This window comes from Lepidochelys olivacea (genome assembly GCF_965140295.1).
Source record: "Lepidochelys olivacea isolate rLepOli2 genome assembly, chromosome: 3".
NCBI classification, from domain to species: domain Eukaryota; kingdom Metazoa; phylum Chordata; order Testudines; family Cheloniidae; genus Lepidochelys; species Lepidochelys olivacea.
In genome coordinates, this window is record NC_140413.1 from 106,293,877 (window position 1) to 106,320,144 (window position 26,268).

General features: G+C 44.6%; 1 protein-coding gene across 1 annotated transcript in view; it reads left to right on the forward strand.

Moving 5' to 3' along the window:
- Positions 1–3,380: 3,380 nt before the first annotated feature.
- Positions 3,381–26,268, forward strand: part of ARFGEF3 (ARFGEF family member 3) — a 115,894-nt gene continuing 93,006 nt past the window's right edge. Inside the window, exons 1-3 of the mRNA XM_084624378.1 lie at positions 3,381–3,480; positions 5,866–5,920; positions 25,900–25,981. Coding sequence (XP_084480504.1) covers positions 3,396–3,480; positions 5,866–5,920; positions 25,900–25,981 — 222 coding nt within the window. The 5' untranslated portion in view covers positions 3,381–3,395. The remainder of the gene's footprint in view (positions 3,481–5,865; positions 5,921–25,899; positions 25,982–26,268) is intronic.

Below are 26,268 nucleotides of genomic sequence, written 5' to 3' on the forward strand. Positions count from 1 at the left end.
AGTCTAACAGAATGTTAGCAACTATTAGGAAAGGGATAGAAAATAAGACAGAAAATATCATAATGCTCTGCTCATGAGATCAGCCAACCATGCTCGCTCTCCGGCCACAGTCCATCCCCTTCTGTCTCCTCCCAGGCTAGGAAATCCTGGAAATGGTTCAGAGAAGGGTAGCAAAAAAAAAAAAAAAAATCAAGGGTATGGAATGGCTTCTTTATGAGGAGAGAGTGAAAAGGTGAGCATTCTTCAGCTTAGAAAAGAGACAGATATGATGGAAATCTATAAAATAATGAACAGTGTGGAAAAAGTGACTAGAGAAGTGTTATTTACACCTTTTCACAATATAGAACTAGGAGTCACCCAATTAAATTAATAGGAAGAAGGTTTAAAACAAACATAAGGAAGTACTTTTTCACACAACACCAGGGGTAAAAGTAAGTTCGAGGACTTACCGGTATGCCGGAGCCCTGAGAAGGGGGCGTGGCCTCAACCAGAAGAGGCAGGGCCTTAAATCCCTGGGGCCCTTTAAATCAAGATTTAAAGGGCCAGGGCTCCAGCTGCAGTAGTGGCAGCTGGGAGCCCAGGGCCCTTTAAATCACCCCCGAGCTACCAGCTGCACAGGCAGCTGGGAGCCCCAGGGCTCGGGGGCAATTTAAAGGGCCCAGGGCTCCAGCTGCCACTACCACAGTGGCGTCCCAGGGCCTTTAAATCACTGAGGAGCCCTGGGGACTCCCGGCTGCCACCGCTACCCAGGGGCTCTGGGCTCTGCAGAGCTTTAAAGGGCCTGGGGCTCCGCTGTGGTAGCAGCTGCCGGAGCGCCGACCCCTTTGAATCCCCGCCTGAGCCCTGCTGCCCAAGCCCTGGGGTAGTGGTGACCGGGCTCCATTGGGGATTTAAAGGGCTCCGGGGCTCCAGCCGCCGCTACCGCCCCGGTCCTTTAAATGCCCGCTGGAGCCCCACTGCCACTACCCCAGGGCTTCGGCAGCAGGGCTCCGGCGGGGATTTAAAGGGCCAGGGCAGTAGCGGTGGCTGGAGCGCCGGGGCTCTTTAAATCCCTGCCAGAGCGCCCCCTCCCCCAACTCCTACCCCAACCCCAGAGACTGGGCAGCAGGGCTCAGGCGGGAATTTAAAGGGCTTGGGGCTCCAGCCGCCACTCCCACCCCGGCCCTTTAAATCCCCTCCGGAGCCCCGCTGCCGCTACCCCAGGGCTTCGGCAGCAGGGCTCAGGCGGGGATTTAAAGGGTCCCAGGAGGGTAGCGGGGGCTGGAGTTCCAGGGCCCTTTAAATCCCTGCCAGAGCCCCACCACTGCTGCTACCCCAGGGCTCGGGCAGCAGGGCTCAGGCCAGGATTTAAAGGGCCCCAGACGGATAGCGGCAGCTGGAGCTCCAGGGCCCTTTAAATCCCTGCCACCGCTATCCTGGGTCTCGGGCAGCAGGGTTCAGGCCGGGATTTAAAGGGCCCCAGGGCAGTGGCAGTGGCTGGAGCTCTGGGGACCTTTAAATCCCCGCCAGAGCCCTGCCACTGCTACCCCAGGGCTCAGGCAGCAGGGCTCAGGCTGGGATTTAAAGGGCCCCGGGGGTGGGGATAGCAGTGGCTGGAGCTCCAGGGCCCTTTAAATCCCCGCCGCAGCCCCACTGCCACTACCCCAGGGCTTTAAATTGCCCTCTTGGAAAGCCGGTCCTGGTACGGCTCACTGGCTCTTACCGGTATGCCGTACCGGGACGTACCGGCTTACTTTCACCTCTGCACAACACACAATTAACATGTGGAACTCATTGCCATGGGATGTTGTGATAGTCAAAAATAAAACTGGGTTTAATAAAGAACTAGATACGTTCATGGAGGATCGGTCCGTCAACTGATGGCTATTAGCCAGGACAGTTAGGGATGCAACCCCAGGCTTGGGGACCTAAGCCCGTGACTGTCAGAAGCTAGGAGGGGAAGACAGTGGTGTGGATCACTCTAAAATTGCCCTGCCCTGTTCTGTACACTCCATCTGACGCACCTGGCATTGGCCACTTGGAGACAGGATACTGGGCTAGATAGACCTTTGCTCTGACCCAGTATGGGCATTTTTATGCTTTATTTACAACTTATGGTTTCAAGATGGACACTATTCCTTTAAACTAATGCCGCAAGCACACAAGAGGGAATTGTTAGGTATTTACGGCTTGCTCCTTATCCCACTGAAAACGGTGAGATTTTGGCCACCGACATCAAAGGCAGCAGGGTTAGGCGACCCTAAATGCACAATGAAAACAGGCCGGGGGTTTCTTAGTGCCCTAAGTAATCTCCAGGGAGAGCGTTTCAATGCTGCTGGCGCACACAGGGACGGCAAGAGGAGGCGACCACCTTGGGCTGGAAATGCGCAGGGAATGGCAACAAGCGTTGTGACAGTTCACTGTGGCTAGGGGCTGTGCTGTCTTTTTTTTTTTTTTTTTTTGAAGCAGAAAAAAATTTATTTGCGTAACACATTTACACAAATCACCAAAGAAGATAAAACAAAACTATGCAACAAAACAAAAGCAAACGCAATGTATAACACAGCAGCCTTCAGGGGAGAGAAGTGTTCAGGCTTGCCTGGGCCCAGAGTTGGGGGGCTTCCTCGACACTCATGGTCTTCCACTCCCTCGAGTTACCTAGGGCCACGCCCGGTGTCACCAACTATTCCTCTCCTGAGAGCGCCCGACAATATGGGCATGGCTGCAGGGCGGGCAGTTTGGGGTGGGGGGAGGACAGGACGTCCACTCAGGTGTGAAAGGGCCCCTCCTAGATGACAGTAATGATGGTATCCACAGTGGCAAGGGCTGGGGCTGGGTCTCTCCCTCTTCCCCTCAATCAAAGGGTCAGACGGAGGGAACCGGACGGGGTCACCGAGCAGAGACCCTCGGACAGCACCCACCGCGCCTCAAAGGCGTCAAGGGAGTGGCTGGAAGGGGCTGTGCTGCCGGCAAGCCCTCCGCTGTGCCTCAGAGCCGGCTTTTCCCCCCGCGCCCCTGAGCCACCTAGTCACAGGGCCCTAGGTTTGGAGCGGAGAGACCCGCACTTCGGGCGTGGGCCGCCCCCTCCCCGGCCAGCCAATCCTCGGCCACCTTCTCCCGGAGCCCCGCCGGGCGGGGCTGAGGGTTCGGCCTCCTCGCGGCCGCAGCGCCGCCTCCCGCAGCCCGGCGGCACCGCAGGGACCTGCCCGCCGGGGAAGCCGGCAAGGGTGGGGGGGGAGCCGGCGGCACATGACGTGTCTCCGTCATGGAGCTCAGCGTGATTCATCCACAGCAGCGGCGCGCCCGGCGCGGGATGCTGCGCCCCGTCCCCGCTTAGAGCCGGGCCCGGGGGCCAGCCCCGCTCTCTGCCCCGCCGTCTCCTTGGCGCGGGGTGCAGCGTCCCTGGCGGAGCCAAGATGGAAGAAATCCTGAGGAAGCTGCAGAAGGAGGCGTCGGGGAACAAACACAAAGCGATCAAGGAGAGCTGCGGCTGGGCCATTGGTAAGGAAGCGGGCAAGGCAAGGGGGCGCCTGCCCCATCCCGCCCCCGCGACAGAGCGCAGGCAGCCCCCTGCTTCGCCCGGCTCCCATTATGGATACGCTGTTAATGTATTTGCAGTGTCCCCCCCCCGCCCCCCGTGCACGCGCGGTGCCTGCGAAATCTCTACCTTTCCCCCATTGATTTAAAGGCACCCCAAGCCATAGCTGTGCTAAAGTATTTTTACCTCCCCCCGACCCCCCTTTGGAGGCTCTAACGTACATATTGCTATCGATTTGTTGGCCTTCAGCGTGAGCTCCAGTCGTTCAGGAAAGCCGAGCTGTCTGCAGTGTTTCCTTTTCCAGCCGGGGCGCAGACAGGCTTAAGTAGGATTGCTTTTAATGATCTGTTTTTCGAGCTGCATATATGAGCTTGCAGGTATGTGACTCAGTGGTTCACCACTGCTGGAAGGCTGATGTGAGCCCACTGCAGGCAGTTTCCTTGCACTTGTAGCATCACTGGTTTTACTGAAATTAGGTTTATTGCATTTGCCTTAGTTGCCAGGTAAGTAAATTCTTTTGTCAGGCTTTCGTTGTAAAACTGTTCAGAAGGGAATGACCCAAAGAGTGCCTGGTTGACACAGCACTGGGGAGCTGACGTGGTCCAGCATAGACTGTATAGGGTTAGCTATTAACATATGAAAGGCTGTTAACTACTGCTAATGAAATTTGAAAAGGACATATAATGACTTAATGAGGACAGCTGTTGAGGTTGCAGTACTTCTGGGTAGAGGAATTACTCATCTCTCAAGCTAATGTCCCTTTTGTAAAAAAAAAAAAATGCTTTTGATTTTACTATTTTCAGTGCATCATCATCTCAAGTTCAGATGCATTCTAATTGCTGTGAATCACATGATATGTTAAAACTAGAGAGAATAAAAAATGAATACACTTACGTTTCATTGGCAGGTTACTTATTCTTATCCCTCAAATGTATATGTTGTGATTCAATCATCTGATGTCATTTTTAAAAGTACAGGTTGCCCTGTGTGGCCAAACCGTGCTTTGCTAGAGCCCAGTGATTTCAGAGGAAATCCATATTTTCATATTGGTACCTAGACAGGACTGTGAGTGGCACAATATAAATACGTGTATAAACAGCTATTCATTTGCTTTTCATTTGATATGTAGTTTTCCCCTTTCCAGACTCAAACCACCGTAAGCATATTTTATGGATTTTTTTAGTGTTTATATTAAGGGAACTGTGTGTTTGGTGATCACATTGGAATTATTAACACCTTTCTTTGAGAGTAAGATTTGGTAGACCCTTAAGTTATTTCACTGGAAAGAGAAGGAATATTTTACTAGTCTAAAGTGCCAGCAATAGAGATGCTGAGCAAACAAGATGATTGCGGAACCACTGCTTGTTTTAATAACATGCAACCATTCAGTCTACGATAACACTGAATTCTTTAAAAATATATATCTTCCATACAAGGATAAGGCTGGTTGGGCTGTATACCAAGTACAGTACATTGGAAGTATTTTTTCTTAGTTCTCAGTGAGCTCATACATAAGGTGTCCTTTGATGAATGTGCTTTCTGTTACAATGCAACTTTTTTGTACTGTGACTTCTCAACCACTAATTTATGGTAAGAGGTCAGTTCTGAGAGCACCTCACTGCACATACCTTGTTAACTACCTAATAAAACGAGTGCCTGTTTTAGTGAAAATGAACCAAGTGTAATGAGCTGCACACAAATTTTCAGAGAGAGGTTGTGACTCGAGAGAGAGTTCAAGCAACATAAGTCGGTGGGGTTGATCTATACAAGGGCTGTCAAGTGATTTAAAAATTAATTGCATGATTAAACAATAATAGAATACCATTTATTTAAATATTTTGGGATGCTTTCTACATTTTCAAATATATTGATTTCAATTACAACACAGAATACAAAGTGTATAGTGCTCACTTTCTTTTTATTTTTGAATACAAATATTTGCACTGAAAAAACAAAAGAAACAGTATATTTCAATTCACCTAATACAAGCTGATTTTGGAACAGTGTCCGCACACAGACTTGGACTGAAATAATTAAATCATTTCTAATCCACAGCTGCTGCTGTTTTGGTGCAAGTTTGTAGATAGACTACCCTGTTCCAGGGTCCTGTATATGTCACCATGCTGACATCTAGAAGGGTTCCCTACAATGAGAAAAGCACTCAATACCTCACACAGGATGAGGCCCACAGAGAATTTTTTGAAATTATAAGTTGTAAGTTAACTGTCAGTGCTATTGATAGGAGTCAGGTTTGGGAACAATAATTCAAAACTGTGGAAATGTACAGTATCTAGATCCTGAATACATTGTCTCCTTTAACATTCTTATTCTTTCCTTCACTCATACAGAAACTTTGGAATCTTCTGATGCTGCTGCTACCAAGATCCCTCCATACAAGCTGAGGTAAGGAAACATAAATGTCTTGGATCATGTGACGCCATGGGTATTGGCAAAGCCTACGAAAATGGTCAGAAATGGACAGAAGTATATTGCTGATGTTCAGTGAGAAAGGAAAGCTGGACTGTGGCAGGATGACACTCATGATGGAAGCCTGCTTATTCTCACTGCTCCTTTCAGTCTGATATACTGTATTGTTAAATCTGGATCATTCAGTGAGTGCTGGAAATTAGATTGGGACAGGCAGTGTGGTCTTAGGGATAGAACAATGGGTTGGGACTCAGGAAACCTAGTGTTGGTTTTGCCACTGGCCTGCTGAGTGACCTTGGGCAAGTCACTGAATCATTTTGTGCCTCAGTAAGTTCAACAAAAGCAAGGATAAAGATACTGACTTCCTTTGTAAAGCACCTTGAGATCGCCTGATGAAAAATGCTATATAAGAGCTAAGTATTATTATTTTAGTTATTCGGTCTTCCATATTATAAAGTGGCAGTGAACTCTCACTGTTAGCCAAGCAGTATATTGAAATTGAGAAAAGAAATATTGTTTCCAAATGGTCACTTTTTAGGTTTGAAATCCCTGGTCTGTCATTTCAGTTTGAGTTTTAGTTCATAAGTTCCTTTAGGGTTCCTTAGCAAGTCTAAGCTTTTACCTTGTCAACACAAGACTTTTTTTTTTTCCTGACAGATCTCGCTGCATTGTTATCCCAGGTGCAGTTGCACGGGTGGTAGCGACATCAGGAGTGCTAGGCTAGACGAGGCTCTGGCAGCTGCCAGTGCTTTTACTACCACATCATTGAAACTTGGTCAGAACAGGGCCAAATAGAATGGTTTTAAAACCGATAGCAGCAGCCATAGGAGCCTTTCCTGCACTAGCATTGCCAAGTGACTGGAGCTGTAGCAGAGGGAGCAGTTTTTTCAGAAAGAAGCCTAGTTATAGACCCCCTTTGTGAGCCATCTTGCACCCTAAACCTCTGAGCTTGCCTTCAAAATTCACTGTCAGTGGCATGTTTTTTTCCCCCCTTACAATCGTCTGGAGGTGTATGCGGATTGTCTGGCATAGGGTACAGCGGGCTGGGGAAAGGTAATTCCATTTTGCGGAGGATTTTGATATTTTGAAAGCTGATTTCATTCCGATTTGGAATAAAATTCAAACATTTCACAATCTCCCATGAAAGGGACAGGTGACCCAGCTCTGGGGCAGTCAGCATGGTGGACTGCCCTGGAGCCGTGGACCCTGGGAGCCTAGGCTGCTGAGAAGCTACAAGCCTAGGAATTTGGGAGCTAACTCTTCCAAGCTACTTCCTCTTCAGTCAGACTGGTGAGCTGAAGGGCAATTGGGAATCTGCAGGCCTGCCCTGGCTGAGCTGGGAGCTGGAGCTCCCAGGGCTTCCAGGTTCTGGCTCCTTGTCAGACTGCCTGGTGAGCTGTAGAGGAGCCAGGTGTCTGGAAACGCTCTGAGTCCTGGCTAACCTGAGGGCCTCAGATATTTGGAACATGGCTTCCAGGTTCCTGGTTCCTCATCAGATCGCCTGATGGGCTGAAAGGGAACCAAGATTCTGGGAGCCCCACTCAGTGGCAGCCCACTAGCTGAGTTTCAGAAGAGCCTGGGATGAGAGCTTAGGAGCTGGAGCTCTCAGGGCTTCCAGGCTGTTGGCTCCCTGTCATAGAATCATAGAACTGTAGAATTGGAAGGGACCTCAACAGGTCATTTAGCCCAGCCTCCTGAAATCATGGCAGGACTACATAATAACTAAACGATTCCTGACAGGTGTTTGTCTAACCTGTTCTTAAAAATCTCTAATGATGGAGATTCCACAACCTCCCTAGGCAATTTGTTCCAGTGCTTAACCACCCTGACAGTGTTTTTCCTAATGTCCAACCTAAAGCTCCCTTGCTGCGATTTAAGTCCATTGCTTCTTGTCCTAGCCTGAGAAGTTAAGATGAACAATTCTTCTCCCTCCTCCTTGTAACAACCTTTTATGTATTTGAAAACTGTTACTGTTTATCACATATACACAATTTTTTCACTCTTCCTTGGTAGGTCATGTTTTCTATACCTCTAATCATTTTTGTTGCTCTTCTCTGGACTTTCTCCAGTTTGTCCACATCTTTCCTGAAATGTGGCGCGCAAAACTGGACACTATACTCCAACTGACGCCTTATCAGCATGGAGTAGAGCGGAAGAATTACTTCTCATGTCTTGCTTACAACACTCCTGCTAATACATCCCAGATGTTTGCTGCTTTTTTTTTTTCCAACAGTGTTACATTATTGACTCATATTTAGCTTTTGATCCACTCTGACCCTCAGATCCTTTTCTGCAGTACTCCTTCCTAGGCAGTCATTTCCCATTTTGTATGTGTGCAACTGATTGTTCCTTCCTAAGTGGTGTACTTTGCATTTTTCCTTATTGAATTTCATCCTATTTACTTCAGACCATTTCCCAGTTTGTTCAGATCATTTTGAATTTTAATCTCATCCTCCAAAGTACTTTCAACCCCTCCCAGCTTCGTATGGTCCTCAAACTTTATATATATACTCTCTATGCCATTATCTAAATCATTTATGAAGATAGTGAAGAGAACTGGACCCAGGACTGATCCCTGCGGGACTCCACTCCATATGTCCTTTCAGCTTGACTGTTAACCACTGATGACTACTCTCTGGGAACGGTTTTCCAACCAGTTATTGAGCCACCTTGTAGTAGCTCCATCTAGGTTGTATTTCCCTAGTTTATGAGAAGGTCCTATGAGACCATATCAAAAGCCTTACTAAAATCAAGATATACCACATCTACTGCTTCCCCCCATCAAAGAAAGCTGCCATCCTGCCAAGAGCCATGTGGGCATGCTGGCAGGAAAACAGAGAGATTTCCACTGCAAATTTGTTAAAAACAAACCAACTCCACAAAATGTTTCAATTTCAATGCATCAGCATTCTCAGAATTTCCAACCAACTCTAATAACTTCAAATGCAAAGTATTGGGAACATTGAGAATCTGGGAACAGATTTGTTAGTCTTCCAAGATGCACTCGGCAAATGTATGTGTAGAGTTGCGGGATCGGAGATCCAGTTATGCCTCTATAATTCATCGTGTGCCCAGGGACAAACTAAAGCAGCCTAGAGGTTGCTCTGATTTATGCCAGTGGATACGATCCCTGTGGAACCATATGTCTGTACAGAACTGGCAGAGTGCATCTTGCTCTGCTTCATCCCACGGACACTCTCTCCCATCCAGACATGCAGTCTGTATCAGAATGGAGGGCAGGGGACAGCTGGGGTAGGAGCCAACTATTCTGCTTCATGCCAGCTGAGAACTCCACCACACCTGAGTAATTTGCAGGTGACCTGTTAGGGTCAGTTTACCCTGCTTTGTGCCATGGCTGAAGTGGAAGGAGTAAGGCTGGCCCTTTATCTTCCCATCTGTGGCATAGTTTGCTCACTGTAGTTGTTTTTTTTCACGCTAATCCTTGTGGTAGTGTTACGTAGGTTTGTCCTCATTGCCAGACTTTCCACAGATCAGCTTTTTCATTTTCTCATCATCGCTTAAGAACTCTTTTGCCCCAGCATTATTAATGTGAATTGGCTTTTCCATTGCAAATGCTAATTTTTTGGAACCAGAAGTCCTGACAGTTTCAGCTGTGGTGAATTGAAATCCAACCTACAGATCTATCAGGAATGATGTAATTATTTGTTTCTATAAAAAATGGAATGTGTGTATAAAACGTTTGGTGTTGGGCCCTAGGTGTCAAAACACCAGCTGCCATGCTGAATGCTCTGATGCTTCCTGGGAGTACCCAGGGCAGTGAGGCACCTTGTACTTGCCCTTAGCGTGAGAAAGCCTTGTCTCTGGCTGCTGGGGATCTTCTCCTCTACCCCGCAGACAACACAAGCACTGCCCTCTAGGCCTTTGCAGGCTCTGCTGTGACTCTACAGGTTAGGAATAGGCACAGTCCACCCTCAAGACCTCCGAACCTTTCCCTGAAGTATCCTGCCCCTGGACCACTGGTCATGTGCAGCATTCACAGATTCACTGTTCCCAAAGCAACTGTACACCCCAGCTTATCAGTTCCACCCCAGATCCCCACTCTGCTTGATACACAGTGCTTAGATTTGTTTTCGGAGAAATGAGGTATACGTTTATTTAACAAAGGACAGAGATTCAAGAAATGGCAAGTAGACGTTTTGGAGACAAATGGTTACGTATAAAATACAAACTTAACATGCATTTAGAGCCTAGACTTGACTGACTAGATACTCTCATATCTTGTAGAATTTGTCTCACTCCAAAATCCTTGTGGTGTTTTATAGCTAAGCTGCGGTGACCCTCCTTTTGTGAGACAGACGTATCAGCTTCCTAGGTGAAGGATCCAGTGTGGTTTTTTTTTGCCCCCCAAGATATACCAAGTCCTATCCTTTGTCTTTATTCATAAACAGGATATGCCCAGCTGTTTGTTTCATTTTGTAGACTTCCTCTCATAGATTTTGCAATCACTTATTTAGCCTGTGGCTCAGTACAAATAGGCATAAATTGTGAGGAATACAATACACAAATGACCAGACAGGGAGATAGGTGTGTGTTATCTCTTGCCTGAAAGGAACATTTCTGAGGCACGCCACCTCCTGGTGTCCTGCCTTAATTCCAAGACCATAAGAACATAATGTTCTGTATAGCATAACTCCTTAAATATTATTATGTCGACCTGTGGACAATTAGCTCTCAGTAGAGCTGTTACATGCCACTTTTCGGTGAACTATTATGCCTAATAAGAATACTGTACAAAATTCTGGCAATAATACAGTCTTCTTACAATGTCAGTGAAAGAACTGCATTCACTAACAATCTATCTAGGGCCGTACCAAATTTACAGCCATTCAAAACACATCATAGACTGTGAAATCTGCCCCTCCTCCCACCCCGCCCTGAGAAATCTGGTCTTTTGTGTGCTTTTACCCTATACTATTCAGCATTTCTCAAACTGGGGGTTCTGACCCAAAAGGGAGTTGCAATGTTGTTTTACAGGGTTGTGGTATTGCCACACTTACTTCTGTGCCGCCTTCAGAGCTGGGCGGGTGGAGAGCAGCAGCTGTTAGCTAGGTGCTCATCTCTGAAGGCAGCGCCCCGCCAGCAGCAGCACAGAAATAAGGGGGGCAAGACCATACCATGCCATCCTTCTGTGCTGCTGCTGGCAGTGGCTCTGCCTTCAGAGCTGGGCTCCCTGCCAGCAGCCGCTGTTTTCCAGCTCTGAAGGCAGCGTCGCCGCCACCAGCAGTAGCACAGAAATGAAGGTAGCAGAACCGCAACCCCCATGACAATAACCTTGTGACCCCCCCACCCACAACTCCTTTTGGGGTCAGGACCCCTAGAAATACAACACTGTGAAATTTCACATTTAACTAGCTGAAATCATGAAATTTATGATTTTTTTCAATACTCTGATCATGGAATTAATTAAAATGGACCGTGAATTTGGTAGGGCCCTAACTATATCAAATCCAGTGAGCCAGATGGAGCTAAGCTGGTTTATGTTGGACCCAAAGAATCTAGAGATCTGATTTGACATTGTGGAGGGGATGCTCTCCAATTGGCTTTAAGATTACTCTTAAAAAAACAAAGGAAATTGAGTGTACAAAAACTACATTAGAAGAACATTAAGGATGTGCCCGATTCCAGCAAAGTGAAGGCAATTTTGATGTACACCTGCTGTTCTATTCTTAGCTCACCCTGTTGGGTTGCGCCTGTGTATTATTGAACATATGGCATGTTAGATCAAATGGTTTCCTGAGGCCTTTGCAACAAATGAGTGAGGTCTGCTGCAGCTTTTGGATCATGGTTTCTTCCAAGGCAACCTCAGCACTTCCCAGATGAAATACCTATTACACAGGACAAAACCTGAGGTGTATTTTTCCCCACAGCCCAGCTGTGTTCAGCAGAGTTGGAGAGTTAAGGAAGGAGAGGCAGCCTTGAATGTCACAGCTTTACTTAGTTTAAATGAGACCCATTGGGGTTCATCTTCCCAGCACAAAGTAGGGAGATTCAACTCCCCTTGACATTAATAGGGGTTAAATCCTTGAAAACCACTGTGGAAAATTAACCCAGTTGAGGGACTGCAATGGTAATGTCTTACTTCCTAACAAAAATACCCAGCTCCTGACACTGAGGCCTTTCATTTCCCCGCTGAACATGTACATGGGTTTTCTCGCACTACTCTGTCAATGTGGCTCAGCTCTATCCCAAGGGGACAGCACCTAGGGGTGGGAAAGGCGACGTGCCCATTCTGTCCAATGAGGGCATCGAATAGAAAGACAGGAAGGCTTGGGGTGAAAGTGATCTGAGTTTGGTTCCCAGTTGTGCTGTGTCTTTCTATGCAACCTTGGACATATCACCTAACCTCTCTGTGACTCGGTTCTCCATCTGTAAAATGATGATAATGCTTCCCTAACTCACGGGGGTTGTGAAGATAAATACATCATCACGTGGGGGCTTTATGAATACCTAAATAGATAAAATGGAGGGACTATTTTTAATGGCCACATCTGTCCAAGAGAAAGTGGCCTAAGATAAAGGGTTGCCAACCCTCCAGGATTGGCCTGGAGTCTCCAGGAATTAAAGATTAATCTTTAATTAAAGATTGTCATGTGATGAAACTTCCAGGAATCCAGCCAACCAAAATTGGCAACCCTAATAACTTCATATAGCCCAGCAGCCAGCCCTCTGATTCTAATGGCTTAGTTGCTACTCAGCTGAGCTAGATTCCTACTGGCATCTTCAGGGTGAAAAGCTCTATATCCTATTGCGAAACACCTGAGCTATCCCATCTTCTCTATTAAGTGTCTAATTTCCAGTCATATTTAATGGTCTACTAACAATAACTGAACTGAAATAGAAAATGGGCCCTTAGTGAGGGCTGTGAGCCATACCGTGGAGTAAAAGGTACATAGGTGCTGGAACTAGGGGTGCTGGGGGTGCCGCAGTACCCCCTGGATTGAAGTGAGTTCCATTATCTACAGGGTTTGAAGTTTGGTTCAATGGCTCTCAGCACCCTCACTATAAAAATTGTTCTAGCACCCCTGTAAAGGAAGGAACCAGAATGAGTTTACTAATGCAGAAATGTAGCTGCTGTAGTTCTTTTAATTGCTATCTTCAACCTTCATCGGTGATAGCTAAAGGGGGTTAATGCTGGGGCAAATTTTTGTGCACATAAAAAGGCAAAGCCACCTTACCGAAAATTTACCCCTCAGTACACTTTGGAGACTTGTCTTTTTTGCCCTGTATGTTTTATGTGTACAATGCTTCTACCTTGACCGGGCAATTTAGCATTAGAAAATATTACTCTTTTTTTTTTTTCTCCTAAAGTGATTTCCTCAGAGCTCTAAGGTATATTTCCACAACCCCCAAGTTTTTCACTACCTGAATGTCAAGTTCCTTTCATCTAACTTTTCTTCTCTCCAAGAATGAGTATTTAATGGCTTATTACCTCCTGCCAACCCACAGAAGTGTCACTGTCGACCTTGCTCTGAACTATTACATGGAACTTGTGTATCAGTAGTGTCCCACCCCAGCATGTGGTGAGGCACTGGGGGAAGACATGCATGCTCAGGTTCTCAGCTGGTGTAAATTGGCATAGCTCCATTGCTGTCAGGGGAACTACGCTGATTCACACCAGCTGAGAATCTAACCCTCAATTTTTACAGTGACAGGTAGGAGATGGATCAGTGTGTGGTGTTAGCATAATGAATAATTAGGGCCCTACCTAATTCACAGCCATGAAAAACACCTCATGGACCGTGAAATCTGGTCTCTCCCCATGAGATCTGGTCTTTTGTGTGCTTTTACCCTATACTATACAGATTTCACAGGGGAGACCAGCGTTTGGGGGGAGGGATAGCTCAGTTGTTTGAGCATTAGCCTGCTAAACCCGGGGTTGTGAGTTCAATCCCTGAGGAGGCCATTTAGGGATCTGGGGCAAAAATTGGGGATTGGTCCTGCTTTGAGCAGGGGGTTGGACTAGAAAATCTCCTGAGGTCCCTTCCAACCCTGAGATTCTGTGATCCTCAAATCGGAGGTGCTGACCCAAAAGGGAGTTGCAGAGGGATCATGAGGTTATTTTAGGGGTGTCACGGTATTCCCACCCTTACTTCTATGTTGCCTTCAGAGCTGGGTGGCCGGAGAATGGCAGCTGTTGGCCGGGTTCCCAGCTCTGCAAGCAGCAGCACAGAAGTAAGGGTGGCCATGCCATGCCATCCTTAGTATTGTGCTGCTGCGGGCAGCGGCTCTGCCTTCAGAGCTGGGATTCTGGCCAGCAGCCGCTGCTCACCAGCTGTGGTGCTCTGAAGGCAGCGCCGCTGCCAGCAGCAGCACAGAAGTAAGGGTATCAGTACTGCAAACCCCCCCCCACAATAACCCTGCAATACCCCCGCCAGCTCCTTTTTGGGTCAAGACCCCTACAATTACAACACTGTGAAATTTCATATTTAAATAGCTGAAATCATGAAATTTAGGATTTTAAAAATTCTATGATCATGAAATTGACCAAAATGGACTGTGAATTTGGTAGGGCCTCATGAATAATATAGTATGCCTTCATTGCTCAGCAAAGGTTCTCCAAATGCGTTATAAGCACTCATTTATTAAACTTCACAATACTTTGTTATGCCATGTATTATGGTGCCCAGTTTAGAGATGTGTAAACTGGAACATAGAGAGGATATCCCGAAATTTTCAGACCTGTCCACTAATTTTGGTGTTTAGTAAAGAGACATCTGGGCCCTGATTTTTCAGAGAGGGTGAGTTCATTTCAACTGTATTTACTAGTGCTCAGCACCAACAGAAATCAGACTCTTAGGTATTTTATGTTGGGCATCCGCATTTAATGAATACTTTTGAAAAATTTGGCCTAAGCAATTATGTGATAAGGTCAGAACTCGTGAGCCCTGACTCCCATGCCCCTCCTCTAACCATGATACTGTGGCCACCTTCTTCCTTCTAGTGAGCTTTGTTAGGTTATACACCCCCAACAGCAACACCCCAAATAAAACTAAACTGGATATTGCAAGTGCTAGCTATAAATTGATAAAAGCATGTTAAAGGGAAAAGTGACCAAGCAAATTTAAAAAATAATCTGGCAGCAACTCTCAGCAGCACTGTAGACTTGTTTCAAACACCCACTTTGCAGGCTGGATCCATCCTGCTTGGCATATTTCTGTGGCCTGCTTGGCATATTCAGATTCCAAAGAATCTCAACTTTAATTAAAAAAAAAAAAGTTTCTAGCTCTTATGGTTGCAAATATAATCTTCTAGTGAGAACCATTTGTAAACTTATGCACTGTTGTCTGCCTGAGTATGCAGATAGCCTGAATTAATGCATCTGAGATGTGTGAACTCCTGTACTGCCTATTAATGTCACTGGGGTATTGACTCTAAAGCCTAAAGGTGACAATTTAAACATCAGGACTGACTTAGCAGATGGGATGAGTAAGTGGATCGGAAGAGCAAGTGGGAATTCGAAATTGCCTGAGGGAAGGGAATGCAAAGAGGGGAAAGGGCAAAAGTAGCAGCGATCCTAAATGTGAACATATTTTCCCACTGAATAATGTTGAATGTGATGGTAGGTACTGAATGAATAATAAATGACGACTTAGAATTTAGTTACAAATAAGGGGCCTTGATCTTTTTATAAACCTCCCACTGATATCAGACCATATCTAATCATTAGGGCCCTACCAAATTCATGGCCGTGAAAAAATGTGTCACAGATCATGAAATCTGGTCTTTCTTTTGTGTATTTTTAACCTATGCTATACAGATTTTTTTTAAAAAAAAATCCTATGACCGTGAAATTGACCAAAATGGACCGTGAATTTGGTAGGGCCCTACTAATCATCACAATGGTGAAAAAGCTCCTGGAGCCACAAATGCCATCTACATTAGGGCTCCCAACATTACTAGCCCCAGCACAGCTGAATTGTTGTTAGCACCAGCCGTGTAGATGAAGCTCCAGAAATGTTTCATTAAGAATGGGCCTCACCTGTCCTACAGGCCATCATTCCTGGGAGCAGAGGGGGATAGTGTTTAATGTTGGTTGGAAAAGTTTAGCTGCACAAGTGATCATTGTTGAAGGAATGACCCATTCCAGAATTTAGAAGTAACTAAGATGGAGGGAGATTCATTGATGGGCACAGAAATCCATGTAACACAAGGAAAAGATTATTTTTCTATCATTGCTATCAGTTTCAGCCTGAGAATTTTCCATAAGACCATTAGGAATACTTCTCCCTGGCGAGTAGCTTAGCAGCTGTTCATCGTTCTCAATGATGAAAGGCAAATGTTTTGCAGTTCCAGTCAGATGTATTTCTGTGATGCTGGTCTACAGTGCGCTGCATACTACAGGCTCTGTGCTCATACAGTCTGCAGACCACTTGTGGCCGTGGACCATTTGTTTTCATAGCCCTTGTTGATATTCATCAGCAGAGAAGTTTAAAATGATAAGTTCCTTATTTAGTTCCCTTCAAAACAGCTGTGATTCACCAGATGTTTGGTTGTGGACCCCTCCCCTCAGTTCTTAGCCCTTTACTTCTCCTAGGTTGTAACTCTTTTCAGACTCATTTCAACCAGGTCTGCTGCTGTCCACCTCCATCTTATCTTCTCTGCCTCTTTGTTTATGTACCTTTTGGTTTAGCACACTCCTCCTCTGATCATGATTCAGCTGCAAGTGCCTTCCCCAGGCTGCCGGGCAGAATCACAGCCTTTAATAGCATGTGGGCTGGCTAGCCAGCCACTTCTCAGGGTGTTAGAGAGATGTTGGGGATGGATCTGCACACTTTTAGGGGAAAAAGGATGTTTCTGTGGTTAAGGCACAGGGAAGGGATGTGGGAGATCTGTGTTAATTCTGGGCTCTGCCACAGATTCTGTGTGATGTTGAATTTCACTGAGCCTTAACGGGGATATTAAACTCCCCACTTTACAGACTAAAAAAGCTTAAAACAGGCCATTTCCTAATGCACAGAAAATACATTGCATGTTTGGTTTCTTTTAATCCTTGTTTGCTTAGGAAAGTAATGCTTTTTTTATTGTTGAATACACTAAGGCCCAGTGAGTGTAAATGCACAATGCATGGCAAATGTGGTGTTTAAACAACTCTGTTTATTTTAATAGCCATCCTTTAGATCTGCTAAGATTTAAGACTGTTTGCATTGCTGCTAAAGCTGAATGCAGTCCCAAAACACAGGACTAACCTTTTAAAACTCAGCCTGTAATAATTGGAAATGCAACTCATCCTCTCTTGTCTCCTCTGAGCATTTTTTGATTGTATGGCCCCAGGTTTGCTTACACAGTGGACAAATTAGCATAGAATTCATCCAGCTCATCATGCAGGGTCTGGGAGCGAAGAATATTTGAAGTGTCAAAACAAGAGACTTAACCAGAAAGAGTTTTTCATTCCTTTATTGTGGAGAGTCCAGATTCCCACTAAATATGCTCCTGGCTCTAACCCTGGAGGGGGCAATGGAAAATGTTTGTGTTGTACAATGTAGTTAATAGTGAGTTAACTCTTAAGATTGTCATGATCGGTTGGAAGAAATTATTGCAGATTGCGGAATCTTTTTACATAATGGAAATGTTAATGTTTGATTGAATTGTACTCGGTGAATGCATGGCAAAAATATTTATTATAGTTATGGTCCCAACCAACAACTGGCCCCATTGTGCTAGACAAATATTAAGAGACGGTTCCTTCCCAGAAGAGCTTGCAATCTGGACAGTCAATGGACGGAGAAAAAAAGATTTGTCATGGGTATCGCTTTAACTGGGGAGCAGTGCTTTCCATTGTTAGAGAGAACTGGTTTGGATTTGACCAAGTTCTTAGCCTTTTAAAATGGCATACCGGGCATGTACAGGAAATCTTTTAGCTAGGGTCAAAAGGTTCACCAATAAGGATGGATTCGCTGACCCTTGTCACACATTCACGCTCTATTTCAGCTAATACTCTCTTAAATCTCGCTCTTATGCTCTTGGAGAAACACTGAAGAAACTTAATAGCTGCAAATAAAATAGGTAATAAATACATAAAGGATACTGGTTGTCTTATAATAAATGGCCCTTTGGGATTTGTGTGTGCCATCAGATTCCTTAAGAACAGAGTTAGCTGGAGTCAGTTACCCATCGTACACACAGTGCAAAGAAAGAAGAGCTTTTGGGAGGGATGTGGTAGGAAAACAATTAGAAATGTATCAAAAAGAAGCTCCGCTGGAGATTAAGGACATCCTGGTTATTTCTTTTGGCCTTGTCCTCAGACTGACGCATTTTAATATTGTGATGTATGTTTTCTTTGTTGCTCTTTCCTCACCTTTTCCTTTGTACAGTACTGCTACCCTCTGAGCAATAGTACATTATGTGCCTAATGTTCTTTCATCTTGACAGTAGTGTCAAGCTGCTGGCTGGCTGGACTCTGTCTGTATTTAAATAGAGATGTTATTAAGGGGCATAGCAAAGCAGCTAATAATCTTAGAAACTATCTCAAGATGGGTGACTGTTTCACAGTTATTTAATTATGATAGCCAATATGAATTCTGTAGTCTCTGTTGCTTTAGGTTGTACAGTAGATTAACTAGTTTATTCAAGTCTGTCTTTCCCACAAGGACCGTTACACTTCTGTGATGGCAACTCAGATTCTGGTGGACATTATGTAAATGAAAATGTTCTTGTATTGTCTTCTGTATTCTTTTGCTTGTCTGCTTTATGTTTAATGGGGATATTAGCTGTGGTACCCTTCCAAAATTCCAGATTGGATAAGCGTGTGAGGCCCAGCTAACACACACTCCATTAAGATTCAGGTTTCAGAGTAACAGCCGTGCTAGTCTGTATTTGCAAAAAGAAAAGGAAAACTTGTGGCACCTTAGAGACTAACCAATTTATTTGAGCATAAGCTTTCGTGAGCTACAGCTCACTTCATCAGATATGCATCCGATGAAGCGAGCTGTAGCTCACGAAAGCTTATGCTCAAATAAATTGGTTAGTCTCTAAGGTGCCACAAGTACTCCTTTTCATTAAGATTCAGTTAGATATGCTTCCTCTCCTAAACTGCACTGTGGTAAACAGCGGTTGTGTTCCACCCCAGAAGCATTTATGTTTCAGAGGTGGGTAATGTGATTCTTCTATGTATATAATTTATAAAGCAAAAGGAGAGGAGCAGATACATGGAGCAAGGGGTGAAGGGGAGAGGAAATGCTGGGAAAGACAGCAGGGAGAATTCTCTACTGGAAAGAAGGCATCAAGGGAAGAGAGAGGGAGCTCCACAGAGGAACTGCATTGGGCCAGTGGGGAGGGGAAGGCAAAGGGCATCCCCTGCCTCATAGATAAGAGGAATCCCCAGGGTGAACAGGAGAAAGCAGTGTGGAGCACACGAGGCAGGACTTATAGCATACAGCACGTTGCAAATACCAATACAGGTGGGAAGCACATGGAGGGTACACATATTCGCCTTTCTTAAATGATCAAAATCACAAAATAGCTTTTTGGGAGTGGATTTCCTGTGTAAACATGGGTGTATTGTGGCTTTGATTAACCAGGTACTGTGTGTTACAAGTGAGAGGGTGGCACCAGGAAGAGCGGGATAAAAGGAACCTCAGGTGGGGGGAAAAAAGCAAAATAGGGTAAGAAATCCCATAAAGATGTTGCAGGTGGACTCGCATCCCAAGGAGTTGCTGTGGCTCAACCATTTAGTTTGTTAGGAGAGAGGTGAGCCTTTGGGGGAGGAATATGGATTTTGGTGGAAGCCACTGTATATCTGGGTAAGCATCCAAAGCGAAATCCTGGCCCTGTGGATACTAATGGCAAAACTCCAACTGACTTCAATGGTATGACGGTGTCACCGTCCAACTTGAGGATCCTAAACCCCAAAGCTTAGAAGTTTGAACTGTTTTTTCCCATCACTGCTTTTTATGTATTTTTTGCAACATTGATGCTGACTTTGTGTATGCTCTCTTTTTTTAAAAAAAATTTCGGTGTTGTTTCATTGTAATGCAGGATAATCTTGTAATGATGCAATATCCTAAAAGAATGCATTGTGTGAATATATATAAGTGGCAGAGAACGTAGATTTTAATAGATTTTTTTTCAGCTTTTGCCTTTTTTTCCTCTTGCTCAAGAAAAACTTTGACAATCTGAAATCAGTTTTAAAGACATGTATGTTTTAAAGCCAGAAGATACCATTTTGATCATCTGTTTGACCTGCTGCATAACATGGGTGATGGAACCTCACCCAGTAACTTCTGCATCAGGCCCATAATGTGTATGTGAGCTGTAGCATAATGACCTTAATAAGTAAGACTCAAATAATTTAAAATTACCCAAATGCACACACAATGCTTTCATGCTTCCCAGATCCCCAGCCTATTTAAAGAGCCGTCACTTGAAAGTTTTTTTTTTTTATGATTACCAGCTACTTAGTTTCAGCCATAAAGTTGACAGAGACTTCACTAGCTTTAACTAAACTACTGCAGCTAAAGAGAGCGGTAGATACTTAAATTTTAAAAATCCTCATGTCTGCAGGATTACATTTTAACCAGTTTTGGGGGTAAAATTTGCCTTCTTTTTGGACTGAACTATCTTCTATTAATATGTGTGATAGTAACTATTTGGACTGTACCCAGATTCACAAAGGGACAAACTCAGGGTTGACAGGCTTCTCCCCACCAGCAGTCTGAGTCTGACCTCTCATGCCAAGCTCACCTTCTGAGTATGCCCTTCAGGTACAGATTATCAGACAACGGCAATCAGTATTTTTATATGCCATTCTTTGATTCAGCTCTGTGTTACATTGTAGAATGCAAACTGCATGTAGTTATGCTCTGAGGTTCCTAATTTTATTTCTACATAATTTGCAGTGGAAGATAATGCAGAACGCTATTTTATTTATTTTTTTTTAAACCAATCTTATGAAAATGAATTCTGTCACTGGCTTTTATATGAAGGGGAGTAACGTTTATTGCAGTGACAAATTGTTTGCATTTGAAGTGCACTTTTCCCTGTGCTGCAGCAGGCCATGTGATTCCATTCCACTGACCCTGTAAGAAGAAAGAATCAAGTTTATGCCATTTCCTATCCTCATTACAATTTTCATCATGAGCTTAATGAGAAGAGAAAAATAGCTCATTAATTCAAAGTGTTTTTTCCACTAGGATGAGGTAGCAGGATCTTCATGATCTCTTATTTATAATAGTCAGCTGTCTTGTTTGGTTCTTTCTAGTGTTCTGTGTTTTGATTGGCTGGCCATACCATCCTACACTAGTGACAGGTTCTTGGACCTGAAGAGTAGACAGACAAGTCATTACCAGCACAGAATATTAAAGGTCCTTATATCCAAGTGTGCTGACTATAAGTGGCATGTATGTTCTAATAAAGCATTCTACAGTCAAACAAGTTAACAACAACAATGGAATAGTCCACAGCTGCATGAAATGACATCTCTTGTGGGGCAACATGTGCTTTTGGTTAAAACTAGGCACTGGGAGACATGGTTCTGAGCTTATATTCTTGGTTCTGTCGCTGAATTGCTTTGTGACTTTGGGCAAGTTGCTTATTATGACTCAGTCCTGGTGCCAGTGAAGTCAGTGGCAAAACTCCCACTGACTTCAATAGGAGCGGGGTTGAACCCTCTAGTTACCCCATGTGTGAAATAGGGACAGTAAGGCTCACCTTTGCAAAGAGTGTTGAGATCCTCTGATTAAGATCCCCTATGTGCAAGCTGCTGCTGTTTTTAATCTAGAGTTGTGAAGATCCAGTAAATACGGTCTGCACTGGGGTGTCTTTTTTAATGTAAGAAAAATGGTCTGGCAGCATAATACATTAATTGGTTCAGTATTTATTACTGTCATGTGTCCCCCTCCCTCCCCCAGCTATGAAATGGGATCAGAATGGCTAGGAAGGCTGGCTGGTTTCACTGTTGTTTCTGTAAGTACCATTGTGCTCTCTGCTGTAACATTGCTCATGGGTAACATTATTCTGCAGTGAGTCACACTAAATCTCGCACAGCCAATAGTGTGACCTTACACCATAGCAACAACACTAAGTGGGCTCTCGTTATCCTCTCTTCTCTAGCCGGGAAAGAACATAGCTATCAGGAGGCTGTGCTGAATCAGGGCATTCACTCTTTTTACCTTTCTTCCTTTTTAATTTGAGAGTGGCTCTGGCACTCTTGTGAGCAAGTGGCTAATAGCACTAGCTTAAGGATGACACTGTGTGAAACTCTATGAATGCATGCAGATGTGATTAATGGCTGCCTAGTATCATGAACCTCACACTGTTTGGCTCTGCTTAGGAACACAAATATTAAAGATGCACAGGCGGAACGTCATTTATGTCTGTCTCTTTCCATTTCCTTGTCCACCTGCAACTTCCTTAGGCTTCGAAGTCCTTCCCTGACTTCCCTTCATGCTTTCAGCTTCCTCCCTGCTACCTCCCTTTCTTCTCACCACCTCCCTTCCAGCTCCTTAACTCCCACAGCACCTCTGCCCCCTGAAACTTCTGGCTGCCTCTCTCCCCATGAACCACCAGCAAGTAAAGTACTCCCACTTCCCTTAATCATCCCTTGTGTGAAGGTAAGCAGTCTCGTTCATGGCTCTGAGATGCTGCCTTGTGTAACTCTCATACTGTGTTTTTTGGCGCTTTCCCTGTGTACAGCATTCTAGAGCGTACAGTATTGGAACAGAGCAGCACCAGAGCCCTAGAGCTGCAGACATGCAGCCAGTGACCAGAGATTCTCCAGTGAGATCATCCAAGGCAAGGTGCAATTACCTAAGAAGTTATGGGATGGGAGGGAGCATGAAAAGTCAAGGTGGTCATGGATAGCAGCTGGAGGAGGTGGGGAGGACAGGGACAAATGGACAGTGAGTGATAAACAGTATCCGCCTTGGTACCCCAGTCAAGACTTTACAATCTAAACTCCAAATTTTGAGGGCATGTGGATACCCCTACAAACTGCCATGCAAGCTCCACCAATGGATCCCATGCCTGACTTGCCTCAAGCTGGTATTCATTCATGGGCCTCTCTTGGACCATACTGGTTTGGGGATGTTCACAGGCAGGCACCAGAAGGTGTGATCCTGTGACTCTTTTTTTTTTTTTCCCCTCTTGTTTTCTAAGCAAAAAGCTAAATTCTGGGGCAAAATTCTACCCCAACTTACACCTTCTGCAACCCCACTAAGATCAACTGTTAAAAGTGATGGACGTTCAGTAGTGAACTATTGTGCTAGCTTACCTTCTCCTCCCAGGACTAGTTCTTTGTATACTGACACTGCTATGTCTTGTGCTTAAAATGCAGGTCGAAGTGAGTCCAGTACTGGCAGGACATCTGTAGGTACTTTATGACCGTAGCAAGGAGATGATAAAGATCTTATTGATAGAGGTTGTAACAAGAACAGGAAATGACACAATGGCAGCTCATTTTCTCAGAGAATGTAATGGGAAGGGAGATAGCTGCAGCATTAATCAGATATTCAGTTAAACATCTTGAGCAAAGCTGGGAAGTTCAGCTAATTGAATCTGTTCTCATTTCCATCCTCCTGTTGTAATTTTGTGCTCAGTTTGGGATGATGTATCAAGAAATCACTTTCATTCTTTATCAGTTGCAGTCTCTAGCTGCAGATGGTGGGCATTGTGCTGAATTGCGTGGTAGTTATATAGCGAGCCAGCCATAAGGGCTCCAGGCCATTTTCATTGTAATGAGTGTCAGCTGGCTCAGTTCCATTGGGTTATGACTGCCGTCCCCACCCCCACTTCTCAGTCCATGTTAATAAAAGAATAAATACGTCTGATGTTTGCTATGTTCCACCTATTAATATTTGTTGTTTGTACTGCAGTAGTGCCTGTAGCCCTGACAGCTCTATTGTGTGAGGCACTGTACATAGTGTGGAAGACAGTCCCTGCCCTAAAGAGCTTACAGTCTAAATAAGTGGGATCTTTTTAACACGCCACAGTGGCTGCACTTAAACTATGCTTTTTGTGTGTTTCACTTCTAAATGCCTGCTTACATGAGTTCATGCACAGCGACCTTGATTGCTACCTGTTGGTCATGTAAATAGTTACAAAACCTGGATTCAGCAGCCAAAATGGGACAGCACTGAGTACTGGCTAGCCTAATAGCTGTGATTTTTTGTTTTGTTTTTTTTAAAAGGAAGAACAAAAAAGAGCAACATTTTGAGTGTGTCCAAGTTTTGGAATATGAGATACCATTAAAAAATCTGTACTTGTACTGGATAGAGATGGCATCACCATGCATCTCCGTAATCTCCCAAAGTGTCCCCCTGATCCAGCATGCATGGGTAATCCACATGCCTCCTGGGCATGTAGGTTACAAATGGGTTATTGTGTAAAACCTGTAATAGATTTTTTTTGTGTGGGTTATCTCTGCTTTGGATGTTCCAGTCTTCAGGTCTACAACACTCAACAGAGATCTTTCCCACGTGTTGCACCATTCACACAGCTTTGGATGCTGCGGCTAATACTCACAAAGAGTCATTTTAGCTAAATATGTTCCAGAAACATTTGAGGAGCTTCTGAAATAGGTTCACTTTCTGCATGTTGTTTGTTCAAAGCATCCTAAGCAAGGCATATTGGTAATTTTCAGTTAAATAGCTGATTGAATATATGTGTAAACTCTATTCCAATTTAAACATAAAAAAGCAAGAATGCCACCTACTGATGTTTGTGCTGCCACCAGATATGTTAGGTGGAGTTTTGTAAATTTGCATCAATTCGGGAAAGAGTATGGGAAATCCTGCAAGTTCCCAAACAAGCTTTGAAATTACATGAGTTCACTCTTTTACTGTTTTGCTGAATTGTGTTGTGTTGGTAGCCTTGGGATGTGGCGAGGTCTTTAATTGGCACTAATGACGAGGGCCTATGTTTTGAAAAGTGACTTGTGATTTTGTGTGCCTGGATTTTTGGATGCCCAACGGGAGACCCCTTAAAGGGACCTGATTTTCAGGGGCGGGCGCTCAGTATTTTCTACAAATCAGGTCCCTTTAAAGGGTTTCAAGTTCGCCTCCCAAAAACAGAGACACATGGTCGCTTATATAATTTAGGCTGAGACCACCACACTCATTTCATTTGTGAACTGCTGTTTTGGTTAGAGATTGACATGGTGTGGGAAGGTGCTTTATAAGCATTCCCCACATAGCTCTGCTGATATGTCTCAATCACGAGCTGAAATAGTTTTAGTTATTCCAATTCAGGGCCTCCCTTCAATCAGATTATTGTGTGAGTGGATTTGTGAGATGAGCAAATGTACACTGACTGGTCCACTAACCTCATTTTTATTTGTACCTTAAGTCAGAATTTGAATCCAAGTCTCCAGTGCTTATGGACCTGCTTGTGACTATCCCAACTCGCAGTATCTCATAATATGCAAAAGCTTGCTGCATTCTACAGTCCAAGTACAATTTGTAATTGTGTTTTTAAAATGTATTCATTAACTCATTGTAAACCCTACCCTTCAATGTTTGCTCTTTGCACAAATTGCTTTCAGCTTAGTTAACACACGATTACAAATTGTACTGTACACAAGGCATGGAGCAAAACTAGTTCCACAGAAGATGAATGCGGAACTTGGTATCCGCTTCTGCAACTTGCCTAGTAAACAGAAGACAAGTGACTGATGCACAGTGCTTCTCAAGCTGTGCTATAGTCTGTGAGTGGTTTGTAAATCACGTGTTTGTGCTGCACAAAATGAAACATTTTAAGGACCAAGCTGCTTGGGAAGTGGGTCCATAAGTGGCTGTTTCTTTTGAGGAATAATTCTTTGAAAAATTTGGAAAACCACTGTGGTGTTTTCTTTGGGAAGATAAATATCACATTGCAGCTGTTTTCTGTTAAAGTCTGCTCAATGATTGTTTGAGTTTGACCCTGTTGAAAGTGAGGAAAATCCAGAAGGCTGTGGTTTTTGTGAATGCCAGTTTCTCAGCACTATTTTCCTCTCATTTTTGTAGGGAGAAGTGTCTCCTTCCACTGCAGCTGGCTTTGGAATCAAAAAGCGTGAAGTTGGCCCAACATGCTCTAGTAGGGATGCAGGTATGGCTTGGGACTTGGGTGGATTTTGACTTGCTTGGTTGGAGGGTGGATGTAGAAAATGGCAGCTCCCATATCCTTTAAATTCAAAGGAGATGTAGGTGTTTAAAATGAAAACAAGTATTGTAAACAAAGCATCAAACCATGGGGTGACCTAGTGATAGCAAGGGCACTGCTGAACAGGCTTCCAGGAGCTAGCCTCTGTGCTATCAGAGGCAGAAGGTTCTGTGGAAGCTGCATGCTCTGCAAGTAATGGATAGTGACTGGCTTTGCACTTGGACTCCAGCAAA